Source organism: Macrobrachium rosenbergii, chromosome 9 (genome assembly GCF_040412425.1).
Source record: "Macrobrachium rosenbergii isolate ZJJX-2024 chromosome 9, ASM4041242v1, whole genome shotgun sequence".
NCBI lineage: Eukaryota > Metazoa > Arthropoda > Malacostraca > Decapoda > Palaemonidae > Macrobrachium > Macrobrachium rosenbergii.
In genome coordinates this window covers 27,027,839-27,051,278 of record NC_089749.1, presented here as the reverse complement: position 1 = coordinate 27,051,278, position 23,440 = coordinate 27,027,839, and the positions used below count along the sequence as shown (strand labels likewise).

The 23,440-nt window shown below is 41.0% G+C and overlaps 1 protein-coding gene across 1 annotated transcript; it reads right to left on the bottom strand.

Moving 5' to 3' along the window:
- Nucleotides 1-12,233: 12,233 nt before the first annotated feature.
- Nucleotides 12,234-22,437, bottom strand: LOC136841636 (facilitated trehalose transporter Tret1-like). The gene is made up of 10 exons (XM_067108756.1): nt 21,841-22,437; nt 18,318-18,429; nt 17,504-17,770; nt 17,115-17,243; nt 16,491-16,700; nt 15,950-16,149; nt 15,364-15,514; nt 14,972-15,106; nt 14,061-14,164; nt 12,234-13,751 (listed from the first exon to the last, which is right to left on the bottom strand). The coding sequence occupies exons 2-10, from the start codon at nt 18,403-18,405 to the stop codon at nt 13,557-13,559; spliced, it is 1,479 nt and encodes a 492-aa protein (XP_066964857.1). The 5' UTR covers nt 18,406-18,429; nt 21,841-22,437; the 3' UTR covers nt 12,234-13,556.
- Between the last annotated feature and the right edge of the window lie 1,003 nt (nt 22,438-23,440).

Below are 23,440 nucleotides of genomic sequence, written 5' to 3'. Positions count from 1 at the left end.
AGAATGGCTTCCACTTTAGGTGTCAGGTGAACGTAAAAAGCGTTAAGGGAGGGAACTATACTTGCCACTTAATCATGTAGAAATAGATCTAATAACAGTCATGGAAATCAGAGACATATATAATAAAAGGCAGTGCTGTCAGGGTAGATTATAGCTAATGAAAATTAACTTTCCATAGGTACTAAAGCTTTGCTGCTACTCTAGTAGAGGAACACGGAAGGTAGGTTAACGTCTCTCTCTCTCTCTCTCTCTCTCTCTACTTTAGTTTGTTACTTTGTAGTTCACAGTCTTTCATGTGTCAGTAGAAAGAAATAGCAATTACGACGTTTTCTTTCCTATGCGCATGTTGTAAACATAACGTTTGTTAATAGGCTACTCGCAATTCCCCTTACCCGGATTATAAGCCTAACAATCGAATTTCATTTCGGTCGCTAATTAAATAGATAAATGCATTCAACTTATTATCGAAACTTTAATGGCCTTAATGTTGTTGGAGAATGGTAAATGCTCATGATTTTTGTACATATTGTAGGCAGTAATATGGGATTTTGTAATGGCAGCGGTAAACTTTTTCATAGACAAGGGAAATATGTATATAGGTCTATATGTGGTTTTTACTAAAGAGAATTTAAAACATGAGGCATTTATGGGCGAATGGATGGTTATGTCATATGCTAAGAATTTTTGCCTCGGACCTTTCAGCTTATAGAGACGGAAAAGTAAGAAACTGTATAACACGTAGAGTGAATAGGCCTATATCTAATGCAAGACTGAAGATGGGAGGTATTAATCAAATTCCGATTTCAAAGACGAATCGGTGCTTTCTCTCCTTGTGTGCGCATGCATGCGCGGGTGCTACTTTGGCTTGTTATCTACGCGTCACCTCAAAGGTGCTAGTACTAAACATGGCGGAAGCTAAATGGGACGCCGCGTTTAGTACTAGCCCCTCGGGGATCAAAGATATCATTTACATAATTTTTTGACTACACAATATAGAAAAGGGTGTATATATTATCTTGATTCCCGAGGGGCTAGTACTAAACACGGTGTCCCAATGAGCTTCCACCATGTTTAGAACTAGCACCCCGGAGGTGACATGTAGATAACAAGCCAAAGTAGCACCATGTGTGCGTGTTGGTCTCAGTCATTATTTTGGTTATAGGTCAAACCCTATACCTAGATTTAAAGGTATTTAAGAAAATTTTATTTGAAATTCGAAACTTCTCTGTCTAGATCAGTATTTGCAATGCGAAGGTTTCTCCCCTGTTCTTGTAATGGTTTTTGATAAAAATTTGTATGTCTTGGATGATGGTTAAAGAGAAAATGAAATAGTCTTACAATCAGACATAGAACATGATCGAAAGAGACTGTTTCTCTCTCTCTCTCTCTCTCTCTCTCTCTCTCTCTCTCTCTCTCTCTCTCTCTCTCTCTCTCTCTCGTACACACACATTACCATCTGAAAATATCTCTCGCTCTACTTAGGCTCATTTTCCCACCTGTCTGGTTTAAATGTTCGTTCATAGTCTTATCAGACTTTTTGCCTCAGATGAGTAGACCTCTTGCCTTTTCCACTTTCAGTTAAGGCCTTTGTAATGTTATGAGAAATTAAGCGAAAGAACGAAACATGTGATGATTGTGATCTTACGGAAACTGGAGTATCACGGTATTTTATAATCAGTCAGGACGAGGAATCTGACAGTATGTGGCGCTGCACACACACACACATACTAACACGCATATATATATATATATATATATATATATATATATATATATATATATATATATATATATATGTATATATGTATATACAGTATATATATAATAGACAAAATCCACTCTGCTAAGTAAAGGACTCTAAGTCGAAAGGCCTTGCAGCACTCCATTGTTTGTCTTTCCTTCATGGATTTTGTCTTTATATATTCATCATGTTCCATATTTTCGTGATTCAGTTATATATACATACATACACACACACACACACACACACACACACACATATATATATATATATATATATATATATATATATATATATATATATATATATATATATATATATATATGCATACAGAACAGTATCTCCTGTTAAGCCTAAGGAATAACGAATAACGTCTTGAGTATCAGATTATATAAAATCAAATGCCAGTGGGACGAGCAACTAATTGCTCTTTTCAAGAAAAGGGGGAACAAAAGAAGAGTGGAGGTTAACCACAAAGAAGCAAAAGTTACAAGATACAAGTTCATGAAACCAGCTGGATACAGTGGTAACGTTAATTCGCGAGTATTGATAACTTGCGATATGTATTCTGTAGCAACCACATTAACATGTCCTGATGAAAACATGTAAATGGTAATGTTACTAATAAAACAGGCCTGTAAATCATAAGGCTTGGCTGGGAGAAGGTTCATGTAGCCGGGAGGTCGGTTTGTGGATGATTTCCTTGACTTCTCTGGTCACGCCGCATATAAAATATTAAACAGCCTTGAGACCTATTTCTAAGCCAGGCTGTAAATACACACACACACATATATATTATATAAATATTATTATAAATATCGTTAATAATAATAACCTATATCAGATTAGAATTCATATAGCCTAGGCTATGCGAGAAAGGAAAATGGGGGAAAAAAATCAAATAAATTTGGACAAATATAAATGAATACTAATCGACAGGAATTTTCAGAACTGCGTTATAGATGTCTACCGCTCACTGTAGTTTTTCACTTTGCTTGAGACTCCATAAATCTCTTCTACTGACGGATAGTTTAGTAAATTTGTGTTGCGAATACAGGTAGCTGTCTGTAAGAGCCTGTCATGACTATAGTTCTCTATTATAGGAAGATGTCAAGTTTTCTATTTAAATTTCATGACAAACTAAATCATTTTTGTGGTCTTCTAAAAGCGACATGTTTAACTCTCGTATACATTTTTGGGAAAGGAACTAACTCTTTTGTTCACCTTGTATGTCATGAAATAAAATCAAATCAAGTCGATAGTATCTAAAATCAAGTCGATAGTATCTTGAATTTAGATATGAATGCATAAGCTATAGTTCAAGGGGCAACTTTTGAATAGTAGAAGTACAGTGTTGCTGTAAGGACGGGATTGAGTGACATAATGGCTGGGTGTTGACTGGTTTATTGGTGGTTCCTTACTGAATGAAAGTACATGTTGTTTCAGATTTAGCTGGCCTTGTGCCAGCACGGGCTCTTGCTCCTAGAGCAGCCCGTAATGAATGTACAGAATCTTCGAAGTTGTTATAGGCTGGTGCGAGCCGCTAAGTAGCATCTATGTAAGGTGTCAAAGAAACGAGCAGGTAAAAGTTACTGCTACTTTATTACAGATCCAGGCAGTTTATATAGCGGCCGACTGGCGCCGGCCCGCGAAAGACAATGGAATTGACTGTGACCTGAGGTCGAAACAATAAACAATAATATGCAGTGAACGGGTACAAATTACGATACAAAACATACAGAACTTCAATATGGATACAGTCTTGATGCCTGTGAATGAAGAAACATATGATACACAATGCATGACATTTGTATAAATACATATAAAAGTAAAAATGGTTAAAATTGCGTGACCTGGCACATTTTAGGTGTGACTAATTGAGTTTGAAGAAAATGGGAAGTCACCAAAGAAAACATGCTCAGCGGAGACTCAGTTAATGGCGCTGCTGAAACACTACGCTGGCGTCGATGTGGTGACTTTACAAGTACTCCCCCCCCCCCAAGACGAGGGACACGTCTGACTAATCCCTGTATCTGCTGGGACGCTGATGGGTGCCGCGGCTCCTTGAAGATAACGGAGGGGCCTCCCGCCTGTGAGGCTGCTGGTTGGGCGGTCCCTTCCTGGGGCGGCCGCGCCTGCGGGGGTGAGGGCGTGCTGGAGTGCGGTTGGGCGGAAGGGGTGCTACGTCGCTGTAGGGACTCTCCGACAGAAAGGCGGGCTTTAAGCGGTCTATTGAGACCCAGTCGTCCTTCCCAGGGAGTGCCAGCCGGAACGCCTTGCTGTTCCGTTCCAGCACGCAGAAGGGTCCCCTGTAGGGCTTGGTTAGTGATGGACGGACGGCGTCGACTCTGACGAAGACGTGGGTGGCGGATGACAGCTGTGGCGGCATGAAGGTGGTTGATTTGTCGATGTATGAGCGCCTGCAAGGGGTGAACTTGCCGGCCACGTCACGGAGCCTCTGCAGTGATGGGGAGTGGCGTTCATCCGTCACGAGCTCTCCTGGCACAACGAGGGGTTCCCCATAGGTTTGTTCGGCCGCAGACGGGGTGCCGTCGGCTCTGGGGGCGGTTCTCAACCCGAGGAGGACCCACGGCAGCTGATGTTTCCAGTCCTCGGCGGTGCAGCGGGCCATGAGGGATGACTTTAGGGACCTGTGGAATCGTTCGACCAGGCCGTTGGCCGCTGAGTTGTACGCCGTGGTGGTGTGATGCGTGGTTCCCAGCAGTTGAGCCAGGGCGGACCACAACTTGTAGAGGAAGGCGGGGCCTCTGTCGGTTGTGATGTGATCTGGGACGCCGAAGCGGCTAACCCAACTGGAGAGCAGGGCCTCGGCGCACACGCTGGCGGTGGCTTCTTGCATGGGTGTGGCTTCGGGCCACCTCATCGAACGGTCTACCACCATCAGGAGGTATCTGGATCCGCCTGATGGGGGAAGGGGCCCGACGACGTCGATGTGGATGTGGCCGAAGCGGCGCTCTGGCTGTGGGAACTCGTCTACCCCCGACTGCGTGTGACGACCCACTTTACTGGTCTGGCACTGCAGGCACTGTTTTGCCCAGGACGTGGCGTCCTTTTGCACCCCGTGCCAGATGAACTTTTTTGAAAGCAGCTTGGCCGTGGTCCTGCCGGAGGGGTGTGAGAGGCCGTGAATTATGTCGAATATCTGGCGGTGGCGTGAGGCTGGAACCAAAGGGCGGGGCTGACCTGTGCTGATGTAGCAGAGCAGGCTTGGGCCTTCGGGGGCGAGGGTCACGTCCTGCCACTTGAGGGACATGATAGCGGTGCGGTATGCTGGGGTTTCTGGGTCAGCGGCCTGTTCTCTGGCGAGGTCCTGGTAATCCACACCAAGCTGCACTGCGTTCAACTCGACTCTGGAGAGGGCGTCTGCTACGGGATTTTTCTTGCCGGGGAGGTACCTGACGGAACAGGTAAATTCGGCTATGGCTGAGAGGTGGTGCTGCTGTCTGGAAGACCATGCGTCCCCCTGCTTCGTGAAGGCGTGAACCAGTGGCTAATGGTCTGTGAAGATTGTGAAGGGCGTCCCCTCCAGGAGGAACTTGAAGTGCCGAACTGCGCGGGACATCGCGCAGAGTTCCCTGTCAAAGGTGCTGTAGCAGGTCTCTGCGGGATTGAACTTCTTGCTGAAGAAGGTGATGGGCTGGGGGGCGCCGTTGATGATTTGCTCCAGAACAGCACCGCAGGCGACGTTGCTGGCGTCTGTCGTCAGCTGGAGGGGGGCCTTGGGATCCTGGTGTGCCAAGGTGGTTGCCTTGGCGAGGGCGGCCTTCGTCAGGGAAAAGGCCTGCTGCTGGCTGGGTCCCCAAGACAGGGACTTCGGTTGGCCTTTTAGGACTTCCGTCAGGGGGGCCGTGGTGTGCGCGATCCCGGGGATGAACCGCCTGTAGAAGTTTACCATCCCAAGGAACTCCTGGACGGCCTTGACGGAGGTGGGAGTCGGGAACCTGGCTACGGCTGCTACTTTCGATGTAAGAGGGCAGACGCCTGTCGGAGACACCTCGTGACCCAGGAACTCTGCTTTCTGGACGCCGAAGGTGCACTTGTCAAAGCGGACGACGAGGCCGTTCTCTTGGAGGTGCTGCAGGACTGTCCTGATGGGGTCTAGGCGAATTTACCGACAGCAATTCACCGACAACAATTTACCGACAACAGTTCATCGACAACAGTTCATCGACATGCTCAGTTTATCGAGTGCACAATTCACCGACAACAATTGATAGAAAATAAAAAAAAAGTCTTAAAAAAAATTCAATCAGACTAGTGGAAAATAAAATATTTTCATTGTCTTATAATTGGTGACAAATTCAGATTGCAGCCTTAGTTAATGTTTCATTACTTATTGGTTGTTTCGGCATTTAACCTTTTATCTTTGATACATGAAATAATTACTTGCTAGTCTTTATTTAGGATATTAGAAAACGATGTAGATTTTTTTTTTTTATTTATTAAACATGTTCAAAATATACAGTAAATAAAGCAACTGTACAGTCATGGGCAAAATATTTAAGAAACAAAATATTTCAGAAATAAATAGATGTATAAAAAACCACAAATTGTTTTATTTAAAACCAGAAAGCTAGATTATGGGCTATTGCCCATAGATAATCAATGACATCGCTATAAGAAGAGTATTTTTCAACAATCCGTTTTATTCGTTCAGAACAATCACGGTATTTCTTTCTTGATGGTTGAGATGAAGTACCAGCTAAGAATTGGTCAACTTTTACATCATTATAATTTTGTTCCTTCTTCAAGAAGTCGAAAAATTTCCATATATTAGGGTGGTGCCCAGCAACTTGTGTTTCAAAAGTTCGGTGCCAGCCTTCTACCGCATTATTTGTCTTCGGTAGGGATAGTAAAGCAGATTCATAAACATTCCACATCTCGATCTCAAATTTGGGAGGTCTACGACGGTTTCTTCTGTCAGGACGGCCTATCCACGTATCTTCAAAATAGTCCACTACGGCTTCTGCTTCACTCGGGAGGATATCAGCATCACATAGCAATTCAAATGCACTGACTACAGAATCAACAGGCACATATGCTATGGCGGGCAAATAACGGAGATTTAGAGCAAATTCTGCATCCTCTTCATATCTTCTTTTCAGTCCATTAGCCTGGATGGCACGAAAAAGATACACTGCGAAAAATGGAAGAAACATCCTTTTAATACCACGCTTGGGAATTCTTTTTGCATGCCTTTATCATTGCGTGTTCAAAATCAATAGTTATCGAGGAAGGAGACGAAAAATGTGTATTGATCTTAATCTTCTCTAGTAGCGTATTGTAAGATGCTGCTGACTTATCTGGAAGTAATGCATAGACAAGCGGAATTGCTCTATTTTCTTGAAATCCATGGAATGTATATAGCTGATAAAATAACAATGGAACGGTTTTGAATGTTCTGTCCCCATACCAATGATCACTATTTGCTAGAAGATGAGTGTTACGTGAAGTAGCAAAAATTAATATGCGATTTTCAGTTGGTCCAGAGTCGAAAATTAAAAATTTTTCACCTCGAAACGTTTTCGTATACTCGCTAGTAAGAGTCAATTCACTTTGGCACTGTGGAAGTGTTGGCAGGCAATTATTCTCAAATCTGATACTTCTTATTGTCCTTTTCATCGTCTGTGTTTTCGGAAGCCTACAAGCAGCTGCTTCGCTGCAATTCTTAAGCTTGTTTGATATTAGTGCATGAGGTGCTTCTGTGGAAGATTTGGCTTTGTTACGTATGTTTTCCAAAATTTTTTGTGCTTCACTCTCGGCTGCATCACAAACATGATTATGCTCAGTCACTTCTGCTACAATTTCACCGTCACACGTAGTTACTCGCGCTTTGCACCTTATTTTGTGATATTTGTCACATTTCCAGTATATCTTATCTTCACGCTCCTTGTCTTTATAAAAGAAATAGCCATGAACAACAAGCTTCTCCTTTCCTTTTTCGGATTCTATAAAATGGAGAGGCATGATGGGCTATGTAGTGAAAATCCTTGTTAACTAGACCATTTATATTTCTTACTGAAGTAAGAAAATACACTGTTATTATTTTGAAACTCAAGCTAATTTGGTAATTTAGTGCATCAGCTGTTTCTAAACTACCTGTTTAGTATTAAAACCTTATTTGGTGATTTATTGCCTCGGTTATTTCATAACTACCAGTTTAGTATTCAAACCTTTATTTTATATGTGGCTGGTACAGTCTTGTCAATGGTCTTTCCTTTTTTATCTTAGCTTAATTGTTGTCGGTGAATTGATCAATCACAATGTCGGTGAATTGTGCAGTCGATAAATTGAGCATGTCGATGAACTGTTGTCGGTAAATTATTGTCGGTGAAATGTCGTCTGTAAATTCGCCGGATCCCATCCTGATGTGTCTCTGGTGTTCGCTGTGAGACCTGGAAAATATGAGAATGTCGTCGACGTAGCAGACGCAGAACTTTAGGTCCCCCAGGATGCTGTCCATGAGCCGCTGGAAGGTGGCCCCGGCGTTCCTCAGCCCGAAAGTGGAGAAGGCGAACACATAGGACCCGAAGGGCGTGATGATGGCTGTCTTTGGTATGTCCTCTGGTGCAACAGGTACCTGGAAATAAGATTTAAGAAGGTCCAATTTAGTGAATACTTTGGCCCCGTGAAAGGAGGCCGTGAGGTCCTGCATGTTGGGTAGAGGGTAGTGGTCGGGCTCTGTTGCAATGTTGAGCCGCCTGTAGTCACCGCAGGGTCTCCAGGAGCCGTCCGGTTTCTGCACCATGTGGAGGGGGGAGGCCCATGGACTGGAGGCTTTCCTGCAGATTCCCATCCGCTCCATCTCCGCGAATGCTTTTTTCGCCTCCTGAAGGCGCTGAGGGGGAAGCCTTCGGAACTTCGCATGTGTCGGGGGCCCTTTAGTCGTTATATGGTGGTATATGCCGTGCTTGGCTGGGGACCCGGGGACTTGGCGAAGCTCGGGCTTGAATACCTCAGGGAACTCCGACAGCAGGTGTGCATACTGGTGGGGGGCGACGGCGCTGATGGTGGGTCTGGGTCCCGCTGTTAACGGGAGAGACCGGCAGGAGTCGGTATCGAGGAGGCGCTTGCGCCACACGCGACTAGCAGGCCGAAGTGCGCCAGAAAATCGGCCCCAGGAGTGGGGTTCCTACGTCCGTGACGATGAAGTCCCAGGAGTAACTCTGGCCAAGGATGGAGATCGACAGGGGCCTGGTGCCGTAGGGAGGATGGGGTTCGTTGGCGGCCGTCAGGAAGGCGGCCGGGTCTGGTGTCTGGTTGTGGTCCTGTCTGGATGACGGGAAGATCGATTTAAAGGCCCCTGTGTCGACCAGCATCATCCTGCTGGAGACGGTGTCACAGACGTAAAAACCTACTGTTTTTGAGCCCCTGGGTTCTTCGGCTGCCATGGCGGCCTGTCCTGCTGGCCGCCGCCACCCCTGTTTTTTGAACGGGCGAACGAGCAGGGCGGCAGGCAGTTTCGGGCGTCCTTTCCGAACCACTTGTGGTAGCGACAGAAGCCTGGGGACCTCCATCTACTGTGGTTCGGTGGACGTCTGTTGGCGATGGCGTTGGTGGGCTGCTCTACGTCCTCTTCAGGCTGGACGGAGCTGACCGGCTGTGTGGCCGGTTTTAGCCGCTGAAGCCTTGACGGAGTCTGTGAGATGTTGCGCCGTCTCTATGAGGTCCTCGATAGGCATGGTGTAGGGGTGAGCGATCTGGTTGCGTGCCTCCGGGAGGAGTTGGCGAAGGTAGATTTCCGCGTCGGTTTATCTCCTGCCGCTTCTTTGTGCCACCCAAGTCTGGTAGTGACAGGAGATCCACGACCATGCTCCAAGCGTCTCTTGAATTGAGGTCGTGGCGTGGGTTTATGGCAAGGTCGATAGCACGGGCGGCCCGCTCGGCGATGGGCAGGGAGCAAGCTTCGAGGAGGAACTTTTTTGTGGTGCTGTATGTGAGGGTGTGTGTTTCGGGTACTTGCGAGATGAGTTTTTTGTACACGTCCTCCGGAAGGGCGTTGAGCACTGTGTCGGCCTGCAGGGTTTCGTCCGTCAGGTCCGCGATTCTGAAGTGGCTCTCCACCCTGCGCAGCCACATCGATGGGTTCCCTTGCATAAACGGCGGCAGTTTTACGGTGAGGGCGGCCCGCGATTGTGTTGTCCGACCGTCGTGTGTTTGGGGCGCTGGTGTGGAGTTGCGGGAGGGCCTCGATGCGGGGGTGGGCGCGGGTGTGATGGGAGGTAGGTAAACCTCCGAGTCAGCGAGGTCCGCGTTTAACTGCATGAAGGAGGGGATACCCGCATCCATGCTCGCTCCTTTGATCCCTTACTGGAGTGGGGTACTCGCGTCAGTTTTAGGCGTGACTAATTGAGTTTGAAGAAAATGGGAAGTCACCAAAGAAAACATGCTCAGCGGAGACTTAGTTAATGGCGCCGCTGAAACACTACGCTGGCGTCGATGTGGTGACTTTACATCTACACACAGACAGGGCAAAACAGAGGCAATGTTTCGGACATCTGTGTTTGTCGGCAGACAAACAGATGGCGGTTGTGAGAGACAAAATAAACGTACAGTGATAAAACATATATCAATGGAAAGGCCAGGAATTTCCACATATTGCCAATTACATGAGATTCGAGACAGATTAATGAATACAATGCAGTAGCATAATATATGTGAAATGGCGGGACGTTTGGTGTCTTCACAAACAGAAACATACATACAGTTTGATACAGAAGATTCTGTGGAACATTATGAGTACATGATTAGAATGCTTGCATGGCAATGCAATGTAGTGGTGATTGTACATAAATCGAGACAACAATGGTTAGGAAGAAACAGACGGAATTATTGTATGGTAGAAGTTGCATTCCATGAGAGAGAGAGAAAACGGGATGCTCTTGTTTTTCTCTCTGTCCCCTCCGATGGATGACGAACACACACATGTGCTCGAAAGAGACCGCCATCGGTGCGATGGGTCTCTTACAATACTCTCCCCCAAGCAAGGCGTCGATGCGGAAATGGTCTTGCTGACAATTGGAAAGGGCGCGGAGGGCTTGGGGCGGGTAGGAGGCTGAAGGCCGGCGCCGGCCGGCAGGAACTCGAGGACGGTAGCGGGTTGAAGGATGACGTCGGCGGACGTTGGCTGGTCCTTCGTTGGTCAGGTCGTCCGGTACGAGTTCGGGGGCGGCGGCAGACTGTCTGGAGGAGGCGTCCAGGGTTCCTGTGGTGGGGTGGGTCATCTCGGAGGGTCGGACATCTACTGAGAGCTCTGGGACGGCGGGAAGCGGGGAGGCGGCGAAGGGTCTGTTGGCGCGTGGGTCGTCATCTTGGGTCGGCCGTCTGCCATCGGCTCCTTCGTGTCACTCCGGGGTCACCACTGTACGGACGGGATAGAGTGAGAATGCTTGCATGGCAATGCAAGTAGTGGTAATTGTACATAAATCGAGACAACAATGGTTAGGGAGAAACAGATGGAATTATTGTATGGCGGAAGTTGCGTTCCTTGAGAGAGAAAACGGGGTGCTCTTCTTTTTCTCTCTGTCCCCTCCGATGGACGACGAACACACACGTGTCCTCGAAAGAGACCGCCACCGGTGCGATGGGTCTCTTACATTGCCATGATGTACCTAAAGTCATTATCAGCAAGTCGACCAAGAGAATGGCCTAAGTAAGCCACAAACGTCATTAAATCCTTAGATCGAATCTGTATGTTTCAGGAAAACTATATACATAGATGAAAACGGTAACCATCCGATGCTCATTAGTATCACAACTGCCAGTCACATTTTGTAATGTTTACCTTCGTATACTTGCTTTCGTAATATGTTAAACTAAATATTAAAGTGTATAAATATTCTGAAATGTTCTTATTTGGAGTAAGTTGCTTTTAATTCGGAACAACTAATTAATGATTCTTGCTATTATGGAATCTAAATAAGTCGACGCAGTAACAATAAACTGATACATCATGAAATGTTTCCAACCAGGATTTCCTCTTTGAGGGGGTTTATTGATTGTTGGCTCGGGTATGATACCAGCATGTAATCATGGGCTTGAAATAGTGTTAACAAACTAATGAGTTTTGTTTTGGCGTAAAAGACCTTTTTTGCTTTTTTCCGTCTCCTTCGGCTAATTTTCAGGAGTTTAAATACAACAGGTAATCTCATCTGCCTGAATGGTATTGCAAATGCATACCTCCAGTGTATGGTATGTAAGATCAAATATAGCTCATGTATCATGTGCATATTCTTTTCAAATGCGTCACGTGATTCTATTCCTTCATCGATGAATGCGACTCTCTATACATTTTGTAATATAGGCACATAATCATTGAAGATTATTTCTGTCTATATATAGTGCCTTTATATTAGGTCTTAAAGAAGTCAAGAAGTTTATTATTTTTTAAAGCCTGAACTTTTCGTAACAAGCCTTGTTGCTGGAGTTCACTTGCATATAACACTTTACTCTTGGGTAGAAAAACGACTGGTTTTCGATGTATTTTTATTAAAAGAATATCATCCTTAACTAAGTCATCACAACAGCTATTGCTGAATATCTACACTATCGTTGTATACAATCACAGCACAGATATCAAGTCAAAGTAAACGTAAGCTTCTATTTACAATGACATTCTGACAGGTTGGAAATCTATTGCACTCAAATCTAGATTGTGAAACTGGTGGGCCAGCCAACAGCACTCTAGTTTGCAAATGCGTAAAAAAAAAAAAAGAGAAAAGAAAAAATCATAGGTTGACTTCATTTTCTTGATTGTGTCTGGACGACCAGCACTAACAAGGTTTTGACTAACTTGAGCATTTGTGTATATCACTAACTGTAGGTTTACTGCAAGGACGTCCAAATTTCTCTTTCTCTTTCAGCTCTCCCTTTCAGCAGTGAGCACCACTGCCCGAGTGGAATGTTCGATTTTCTGGACCGTGTGGCTGAGCTACTTGATTCTTGAATAGGTTTCGACCAAAAAAAGTGTTCAGACTTTTACATGAACAATGGCTGGCATAAAACCCATAATAACGTTAACATCAAATAGAGTATATATAAAGAATCCCAACCAAATGCAATAAATAAAGGAATAGGTGGATATCTTCAATAGACAGTCACATTTTTTGCAGAGAGCCACACGATTAAGTGAGCAAATCTTGGACATCCTTGCTTCATTCAATGTGAATTCAATATAAAACATTATACTAGTTATCTATGATGCAAATGTAATAAATTGTGCATACTGCACCCTATTTACCATAGCTTTATACAGAAAACTGCTAATCTACATGAAAACTTAAAAAAATTAGTAATTACATAATATATACACTTGTGTCTTAATGATGAATTAGTAGTGAAGGATCAAAAAAAAGGAATGTCCTGAGCAACGAAGTGAAAAGAGGTTTTACGAATACTGTTCATCAATCTACGTCTTTTCCATTTCTCACAAAGCCATATCCGGTACATTCAAGTCAAAAGAGACTCGATATACATCGTGAAACATCATTTTTGTCTTCCAAATGTGCGAAGATTTTTATGCAATCTGAATTACAGAGTCCATCTCTGCTTTTGAATGCTGAATAAGCATTGTCTGATTACCGTTCATGTCTTCACAAGGGTGAATTTCGTTGTAACTACTTTTCACTCGAAGGAAAAGAAGAAGAGGAATATGAGAAAGAAGAAGAAGAAATGTTATGAGGGTTGAGCCTTTGTGTCGACGACTATGTACAGCTACAAAATTACTGAAATACACTTGGGCGGAGAGTGGAGCTGAGGAAAAAAATGAGACTTCAGTAACCGTGAGATGAACCGATTATGAGATGATGCTGATGTCAATCTTTGGTTTCTCATTTGGGCCGCTCTTGAGCGGAGATGGGGCTCCGAAGTAGGCACTGATCTCCTCCACGGTTTTGCCCTTGGTCTCTGGGACGACGAGAACACAGAAGGCCACGTTCATGACGCACACGGAGGCGAACATCCAGAAAACTCCATAGTCGTGGATAACGTCCTGCAAACAGAAATGAAAATGATTTGAGTATGGAATATTATTGTTAAATGATGAACTGTTGCTGGTTGGCATGGCTATCAAATTTTCATTGGCGTTTACGCCGTAATGTCAAGAAAGTTGGAATTGAGGAGTCTAGAGCATGACAATGAAATGAAAATAGGAAGAGTTTTGGTGTAACGATGTAAACAAAATTTAACCAGATTTCCTGAGTCTAAATGAATCGTCACAATATTAACATACATTAACATTAAACATAATCCCAGGATCATAATTCGCCCGAAGTAAGGATAAGTGGTGAATGTTCATTACCTGCAGTGGAGTGAATGTTAGAGTGCAGATGAAAGACATGGACCAGTTCATCATGGTGCTGAGGCTGCTGGCTTCACCTGCTACTGCTCTTGGGAAAAGCTCACCTGGAAAGAGAGAGGAAATATACATAAGGATAAATAAATGTTATGTACGTAAAGGAACATGAGATGATACCTCTGCTCTAAATTCTCTTTCTCTCTGTCTCAATAAGAAAAAAAAGTAGGCATCAGTTTCTATGATTTTTCTAATATATGTACGTTTAAAAATAAATTTAGTACCCCAAATGAAACGAGTTTCCCACTTTGAATTCACACAGAGAAGCCTAGATAGTTTTTGTTTTTGGTAACTCATTCACACAACTGTATTTAATAAGGGGAAACTGCTAAATTTCTAAATAATTTCATAAAAATCTAATAATGTCCCTATCACAAACAAATATTTTTTTCATATTTAGTTCTACACGTAGAATTTGTAATACAAAAATTTGTATCGTAATAAGCCAAAAATAAGAAGAAATAATATCAATATAAGGCTGGATTTAGTTTTTATATTATGTTCCACAAAGTAAACTAAGTTTAACCTCTGCTAAAAGATGTAAAAATACGATTATTTGGTAACAATTGCAGGTGCTAGGGACGAGTAGAGTTTTCTTTATGTTTCTTATGAATATTAGATCGAAAGCAGACTGAAAGTCTTGATTTTCCCGTGATCTTACAGTCTGACTTCAAATACCACAGTCGTCATGATAACATATGTGGTGAATATCTCATGACTCAAGCAATGAGAGAACAAAAAACGAATATATAACAAATAATTCAGAATAACCAGAAATTCCATGATTGGAGAAAATGATAAGGAATGAAAAAGAATGTGACCAAGACGCAATACTACATCTCATCTTCAATACTTACTCATCATAAGCCAAGGAATGGGTCCATAGCCGATGGAGAAGGAAGTGATGAATAGCATGAGAGACACCAAAGGCAGCCATTGGAGGGAGTCGGCTTGGTCCATCGCCTTCTCATAAAAGAAGAAGCCCAATGCCGCTGCGGAGCACAGAATGGAATTACATATAAATTTTTTTTCACTAAAATATGGTTCAAGATCTCGACGTTTGTCTATAAAACTTTAGGATAAGATTGTAGCCTGTACGTTACTACTTTCCAATACTTATTCGCAAAGCTGGCAAACAGTTACTAAATTTCCGGAGTATATCATTTGACCTTTCATTATTATCCGGCTATCACAAAAAAGTCTCATTGTTCACAGAAATACTTTGCAGGTAATGAAAACGATTTCTTACCCAGGGAAATGGCCATGACTAAAGCTGATCCAGTGAGAAGGATTTTGCGTCCGGCTCTGTCAATAAGCAGTGAAGAAGCTGCAGTCGCCACAATTTGGACTAGACCAACCAAGATTGAACTTAGGCTCTCTGGGATGTCAGTGCCTGCCTCCTGCAAGGACAGATGAAAAATGGGTGTTAAACGGATAGGCTGTGCGAGAATTTCTAGGCATATAAGCAGTGATGGCCGTACCGTTAGCAATAAATACTCTAAAAGTGTACCCTCCTACCTTGTTTTATAGTCTAGCAACTTTTCAGTTCGTATGTAATCAATTTTTATACATGCGTTAATTCTATTTCACTAACCAGATTTTTATATATCTTTTACTGAAAACATTTGTTCTTATGACTAAGCTCATTTTCGTCAAGGTGATATTTAATATGATAAATCGAAAATTAGGCTTTTGCTTAATATACTTCTGTTCAAAAATGTAACTAATATTGTTTTTCAGTTCCACCAGCCGAGTCACGAGAGATAAAGCTTGGCAAAGAGTTCAAATCTAAAAATGAAGTGTTCCACTGGGCAAGTGAGGAGATCAGAACTTGCCTTGAAAATGTTGGTCAAGTTGAAGAGAACAGCATTGACGCCGGAGAACTGCTGGAAGAACATGAGAGCCAACGAGATGGTGAGAGGTTTCAGCAGATGGGGATTGACGAGCAGATCCTTGACTGAAGCCTTGTTTTCTCTGGCCTCTTCCATGTCGGCCCTCATCATGTCAAGTTCCCTCTGGATGTTGTAATCCTTTCCTGGTAAGAACAATGCTCTCTTATGATACAGTTTAAGAAGGCGAATACTCCTTTTACCATATATATATATATATATATATATATATATATATATATATATATATATATATATATATATATATATATATATATATATATATATATAGATGATTTCAGAACGTCACAATTACTATAGATTAAAATAATAATTTTGTAATTAAATTAATTAAATGTAGCTTTAATGGCGGTTCAAGTGAATTTACTAAAAATGACACTATCGAAAGCATCACTATTCATCTCTCGGAATTTAGCATGTATTAAGTTTTTAGAGCTCCTTTGAGCATCATTTTGTAAAGCCTTACCTCTGAAGAACTGCAGTGAGGCCATTGCTTCCTTTTCCTTTCCCTTGGAGAGGAGGTACACTGGAGATTCTTTGGAAATCAGAATCAGCACGAAAAAGACAAAGATTGGACACATACATATGATAGCGAGTAACTGCCACGTGTCCACAATAGCGCCGAAAATGTATGCAAATTCAATCCCTATAACCACCATCAACTGGAAGCCACTGCCTGTGAAATGGAGAGGTTATCACGTTAGTGCTACATTAGATGAGGTCAGTGAGGAAATGTGTTATACGAACGGTATGTCAGATAAGAGAAAGAGCCGTGTGAATGCTTTTTCAGGAAAGCCTATAGGAAGTAAATAGTGTGATTGCCTTGTCAGTAGGGATAAAGGAAAAAAAAAACCAACGCATAAATACCTTGTCAGATAAAGTCAAGGAAATGGACACCGAATTATAAGTCTTACGTGAGTTGAGAAAGAATCACAGACTGAACAAGGAATGCTTGTCTCTTAGAGAGAAAGAAGGAAAATGGCTGTGCTATTCTAAGTTAAAATTTCTGCTTCAGCGACGTTGAAGAATACTATACATAGGGAGTGAGGCTTATCGTACACCATTTAGCAACTTTATCTGTCACACCTACCAAGTGTTCCTCTGATGTCCACGGATGCCAGTTCTCCAATATAAGTGTTGGCTGCAATGCAAGTGATTCCAGTTGCGAGACCAACAACAATACGAGAGGAGATGAGCATAGCAAAGTTCTGAGCAAAAACTGAAAAGAAGAGAAAAGGAAAAATTAAGTTTTGTTGCAGAATAGATTAGAATAAGTTGTCGTGAAAGCTTGAGTAAAAATGCTACAGTTTACTATCTTTATCTAATATTGATAAAAAAGTAAAATGGCGACAAACAAGAAGCGTAATATATTTTTCAAGCACTTACGTTTGAGTTTGAGTTTGAATGTAGTAAAATGACAAGAAACTGATATCATATTGCCATTGTAGATCAGTGAAGTTAGTCTAAACTTTTACTCACTTGTCAGAAGCCATGATATAAGGAATCCTACGAAGGTAGAAAACATGGCTCCCTTCCTTCCAATGGTGCTGATGAGGAGACCTCCTAGAGGACCTCCTATGAAAGCGCCGATGTTAATGGTGGACCCATACCAGCTGTTTTGGCCTTGCGACAGATAAAGCTCGCCGTGTGTGTCGTTATAAGTCATGTTCTCTGGTTTGACTAGCATGGATCCAGCCGGTGAACTGTAGCCTATAGCTACTCCAAAGCTTAAAGCTCCCATACATGCTGAAAAGATAATTAGATGAAATTAATTGATTTCATTATATATTGAATGTTCAGCTCATGAGTAAGACAGAACTACTAAGTTGAAGGAGGAAAGGGAGACTCCTTGAAGAGGTATTACTCACTTTTGGTTTCCATTGAAATATTACTCCTGTCCTCCAGTATCTCAAAAGTTGTCTTACTCGTCAGGGAGTTACAGGAGTATCTTTATATTTAGGTTAGTCTAGAAAATATCCAGTTTCAAATTTTCTCCCTGCATGGGAATGTCTTCAGCTAGGAATTTCGGTAAAAATCTTGATACTTTGCACTGCTTATGAAATGTGCTTGGAGAAATAAAACTCTTTTGTATCAGATCTCTTAATCTGGCCAAGTGACTTCTACACGGCACCATGAATAACTTATGGGAAGAATGCAGGCATAGGCCAAAAGAAAAGGCAAAGATGCTCGGAGCTGATGAAGCTCATATTAAATTTTTGTTAGCTATTTGATAGATCTTATTCCCTACTCATTAAGATTTCTATCATTGACTGCCAATGAATTAATGGCTTACCCGAGAAGGCACCGAGATACTGGGTGGCATAAGAGGGCTTCTTGGAGTCGTCGACGAGCTGGGCAGATGAGGCTCCCGATTCCATCATCTTTAGTTGGTTATTCTGAATTGCCTGCAAAAGTAGATGGAAGTAAATGAGAACTAACTGCATATTTACGTGTGAAGGACTAAAAGTGGCGGTGATAAATCGATAACAAAAGGAAACAATGCATGAATGTAAAAATTAAGGGCTGCACAAATGGAGCTTATGCGTATCATGTATGTATCTTGGGTAAGACGTTAATTAAGGAATAGCTATTCAGAATGTCAAACTCTTGAAAATAAATGAATATTATTAAAAATCATGTAAATGTTTATATTCATGGATTGCTTTATCGTCTTAGCCCTTTTAATGTAAAGCGGCATGTCTTTCTTTCTAATAATTAAAGAAATCATGAAAGCTGTCTCATGTAATTTCTTTTGGTTTTGCTGCGCAGTCCAGGTTAATGCTATGTATTTGTCATTCACGCATATACAGGAACGGGCTAATAGTTGGCAGGTTTCTAGTTAATGCGCTTATGTGTTTCTCACTCTGGCACTGAAAGGTTCATACGGGTAGAAGACAAAATATTATTTTGGTTTTACTTTACGGAACTTTTGATATAATGAATCAAAATTTTATTTTATGCTCTTATGAATGATTCAGAAACATTAGTTTCTAGGATAGAAAAAAATCCGGTCTCACAGTAATATAAGAAAAAGCCCTATACATAGTTTTTGCTCCTCGAATTGGGATAATGCTCATTTCTAATAAAAGAAAAAGCTTTTGCTTTTCTTCATTGTTGCGACTAATTTTCGCTGTGATGACCCTAGTCATGACATACGCACAGACTTCTCAAAAAGAATCACTATCGAGACTTAAAATTGTTCTTGAAAGCGACAGCATCAACTGAGAAAAAATACTTTCGGGCGGACTGTCTGTATCCAAAGAGCCGTGAATGCTAATAGGTCACTTTGTTTGCTATCATTTATCATGGGAAGATAATTATGTAATCCCTTGAAGTGCCAATGACTAGCGCTTGTTTATCTCTTATCAGTTTATTTTGATTTACGGAAGAAATCTGGGATTATAGAATAGAGATTATCAGGGGCTTCGATTCAGTAATCAGACTCGTACTTGTATTATTGAATTGATATGACTTGATTTTTCAGTCCAACGTTCAATAGCGATTACGTACCGCATTGACTTTACCTAAAGCAGCCGCCCTTGTTATTTGAGGGACATAATCTGAAGTTTTAAACGATACAGATAATGTAGGGTTTTAAGACTAAAAATGGAGATTTGAATGACAAACCAAAGTGTTATCTAAATTTTCAAAGGAAAACTAGTTCAGATAAAACCTACAGATCATACAACGATACGGCAAAGATACGAGTGCAGAATGTGTCGATTGTGCTAACTAAGAAGCAAAGTTATTGTCTACTAGTAGCTGCTTGTCCGTTGTGGAAAAATGACTAACATTTATAAATAGTCGAGCCATCTGTTTATTTTCTGGCAAGATGACGCTGGTTGCTATGCCGATCGCCCCACCTCAATTTCTCCATCACACCACCCGCCCCCACCCCCACCCCCACCCCCACCCCTCCACAGTTTGTTTAATCTCTGTCGTCTGGCTGCTCATGTCCTTTTTAGACTGCTTGCTTTGACTGGCTAGACAGTGCCAAGCGTGAAAAAGCTTTGCTGCTAGGCATCTATAAAAATGGGATCGAAATTTCTGGCACCGAATCGAATGATGCAATGCCAGCCGCGCTTGCTTGCTTGCTAGATATTTAAGTAACCCATCCACCCCTGACGCGGTGTTAATCGCCAAATGTGAATTTTGGCACACGTCTAAGATATTATATTTAATCGGTGCAGCAAGTTTACCACGAGTCCTCTGACTGAAGAAGAGAGAAAAATCAAATGAGCATCATCTTGAACTTCACATACAACATTATATTAAAAGAGAAATTATTGAATCTTGGGAAGTTAGCAGTAAACTACCATTATCGCTCAAAATTTGGTATTTGCGCTAAAGCAGTTCAAATCTACTTTTTATCCATTCTGCTGCATAGAATAATTCGATCGATTGATTGATAGAGAGAGAGAGAGAGAGAGAGAGAGAGAGAGAGAGAGAGAGAGAGAGTCAGGAAGCAGAAGGATACATGAAACTTTTTTTGCATTCCAATTTCTCTCTCTCTCTCTCTCTCTCTCTCTCTCTCTCTCTCTCTCTCTCTCTCTCTTGTACAATTTTTTCTGATATAATTTAAGCTAAATATTCTTGATGAGCAATGGATAAGTAAAAAGTCAATAAATAAATGAATATATGGACTATATGTACTTGTTTCATATGTAACAGAAGCCCTTTACTGTGTTTTGATGAAATGTGAGGAAAAAGGAAACCGAGAATTCCATAAAGTCAAAATGAAATATATACAAAATAACTTTTCACGCAGTTCATCATCAGTCATGAATTTGTAAAATAATTCCTAAAGTTTAAGGAGCTAAGACGAAAGGACTCTGTCATACACGGGAATAAATAAACTTAATTCTAAATAAGGTCAGTTAAGACAGCTGAGAACATTGGACAAATTTACGTTCTTTACCGACAGATTTCAGCATATACAAAAACGCATTCAAACAAGTAGTACATGAATGTATTTATGTTCCTCAATTTTTCAATAGTTTCTAGTGAATAATCGCATTGAAGGAGACAAAAATTGTCCACCAAAACCGAAAGCATGAGGTTACTTCACGAATATACCGTAATGTTTGCATAAGTCCACGAATTGCAAGCTGTTAGCACTGCATGACCCGTCCCTAGGATGTCAGGCGGCGCTGACGTTTGTGTCTCCCACGTGTCACGTCTGAGTGTCCCAGTCTTCCTTCGACTCTCTTATCCAAAGATGCCTTGAAATTGTATGTGTAGTTTTTCAGGTGTAGGTCAAAAGGTCGGACAACAACCCTTACTAATCAGGGTCCAAAGACAATAATTCAATGGAAGGGGAAGACAAAAAAAAAAAAAAAAAGCGAATCAGAAGGAAATTGTTGTCTGTTTCTGTTTACATTAACAACTGATATATCACATGACAGGTATGCTATGCTTCGGGAGCCTTCGTAAACGACACCACTGGAGATATAAGGGTTCAAGACAGGGGCCTTTAACCGGTCATTAGCTTTCAAGTCCTTCGGTAAGATCAGGGGTAAGTCCATAAATTTCGAATTTCATTGGGGATGGGTGATGTAGAATTGTAACAGTCCTGGCTAGATCCTACTAAGATGTTATACTCGGATTAAAGGGTAAACTAATTTGTAATATATCAGAGAAACAAAAGAGTGGCGTACTCTAAAAACAATTTCATAGATAATATGATGTTCATGGAATGTTATGTTGTTATACCATAAAACGAAAAATACATTACATGAATAGGAATGGTTGTCACGATTCTATGTCACTCGAAAGAAACAGAAGGCCATAAACAATTAAGAGCGTTTGAAACTTACCTCTTCAGTTCCTGAATGCAGCAATGACCTTGAATAATTTCAACTTGTCTTATTCTGGTAACTTTTCTCTTAGTTTAGTGATTTTTTTTCCCCTTGTGGCTTGGTAACTTCTTATTCTTGTAGTTTCGTGTTAACGTATTTTCTCTTGCAGCTTGGTAATATTTCAGTTTATTTCCCTTGTAGCTGGATTACTTCTTCCTCTTGCAGCTTGTAGCTTCGTAACTTAATTTAAATATCTTGTGATTTCTTAATTTAATTCTGTTGTAGCTAAGATACTTCTTTACTTTTGTTGTCTTATGGTATGTATTGGATGTTGAAAGAGTGTCAGTTGGCGCTTAAGGCAGTGTATTAAAGCAGTAAGAGCTGAGTGGTCCGTTCACCTCCGCCGCTGCCTTGACACTGAAGTTGCTCTTGGAGATTGTAGTTCAGGAAGGCTCTTGGCCCACTAGCTGGACGCCAACCAATAGCAACCTATTCAAAAAATTACTCTCTCTCTCTCTCTCTAACGCATACATACGTAACACATGCAAGCACGTGATCCTAAAACATGATTCGTCCTCTCTGTCTTTCTGTCTGTCTCTCGTTTCCTAAGAATTTAATCTGGAATCTTTTGTAGTGTTTATATTTTACAATCTCTCTCTCTCTCTCTCTCTCTCTCTCTCTCTCTCTCTCTCTCTCTCTCTCTCTCTGTTATATACAAAAATTATCATAAGAATTTTTGGTAAGTTACGGAGTCAGGGAGAATTTCGGAGATTTATTCTGTTAGTTGAGAATTTCATTGTGATGAAATACCTTTAATATGGTAAAATAGAATAATTAAGAAACAGATTCACAGCAGCATTTGCAAATTATATATATATATATATATATATATATATATATATATATATATATATATATATATATATATATATATATGTGTGTTTGTGTGTGTGTGGAAATACAAAGCAAAGGGGGAGAGAGAGAGATATATATATGATAGCAGATAACTATATATATATATATATATATATATATATATATATATATATATATATATATATATATATATATATATATATACATATATATATATATACATATATATATACATACATATATATATATATATATATATATATATATATATATATATATATATCTATTTATGTGTTTATATATACTTATTTACATAAATATATATGTATATGTATATATTATATATATATATATAATATATATATATATATATATATATATATATATATATATATATATATATATATATATATAATATATATATACTCGTATATATATATGTGTGTGTGTGTGTAGTTATCTGCTATCATATATCTCTCTCTCTCTCTCTCTCTCTCTCTCTCTCTCTCTCTCTCCCCTTTGCTTTGCCTTTCCACACACACACACACATATATATATATATATATATATATATATATATATATATATATATATATATATATATATATTGCATGTATGCATGCATGTATGGGAATGTTTTAGACTGTATACATCTATTAATCTTAATATCGATATGTCCGTCTGTCTGTTCGTCGGACTGTATGTGTCTCTCTGCCTGTCTGTCTGTCTCTCAGTCTACGAC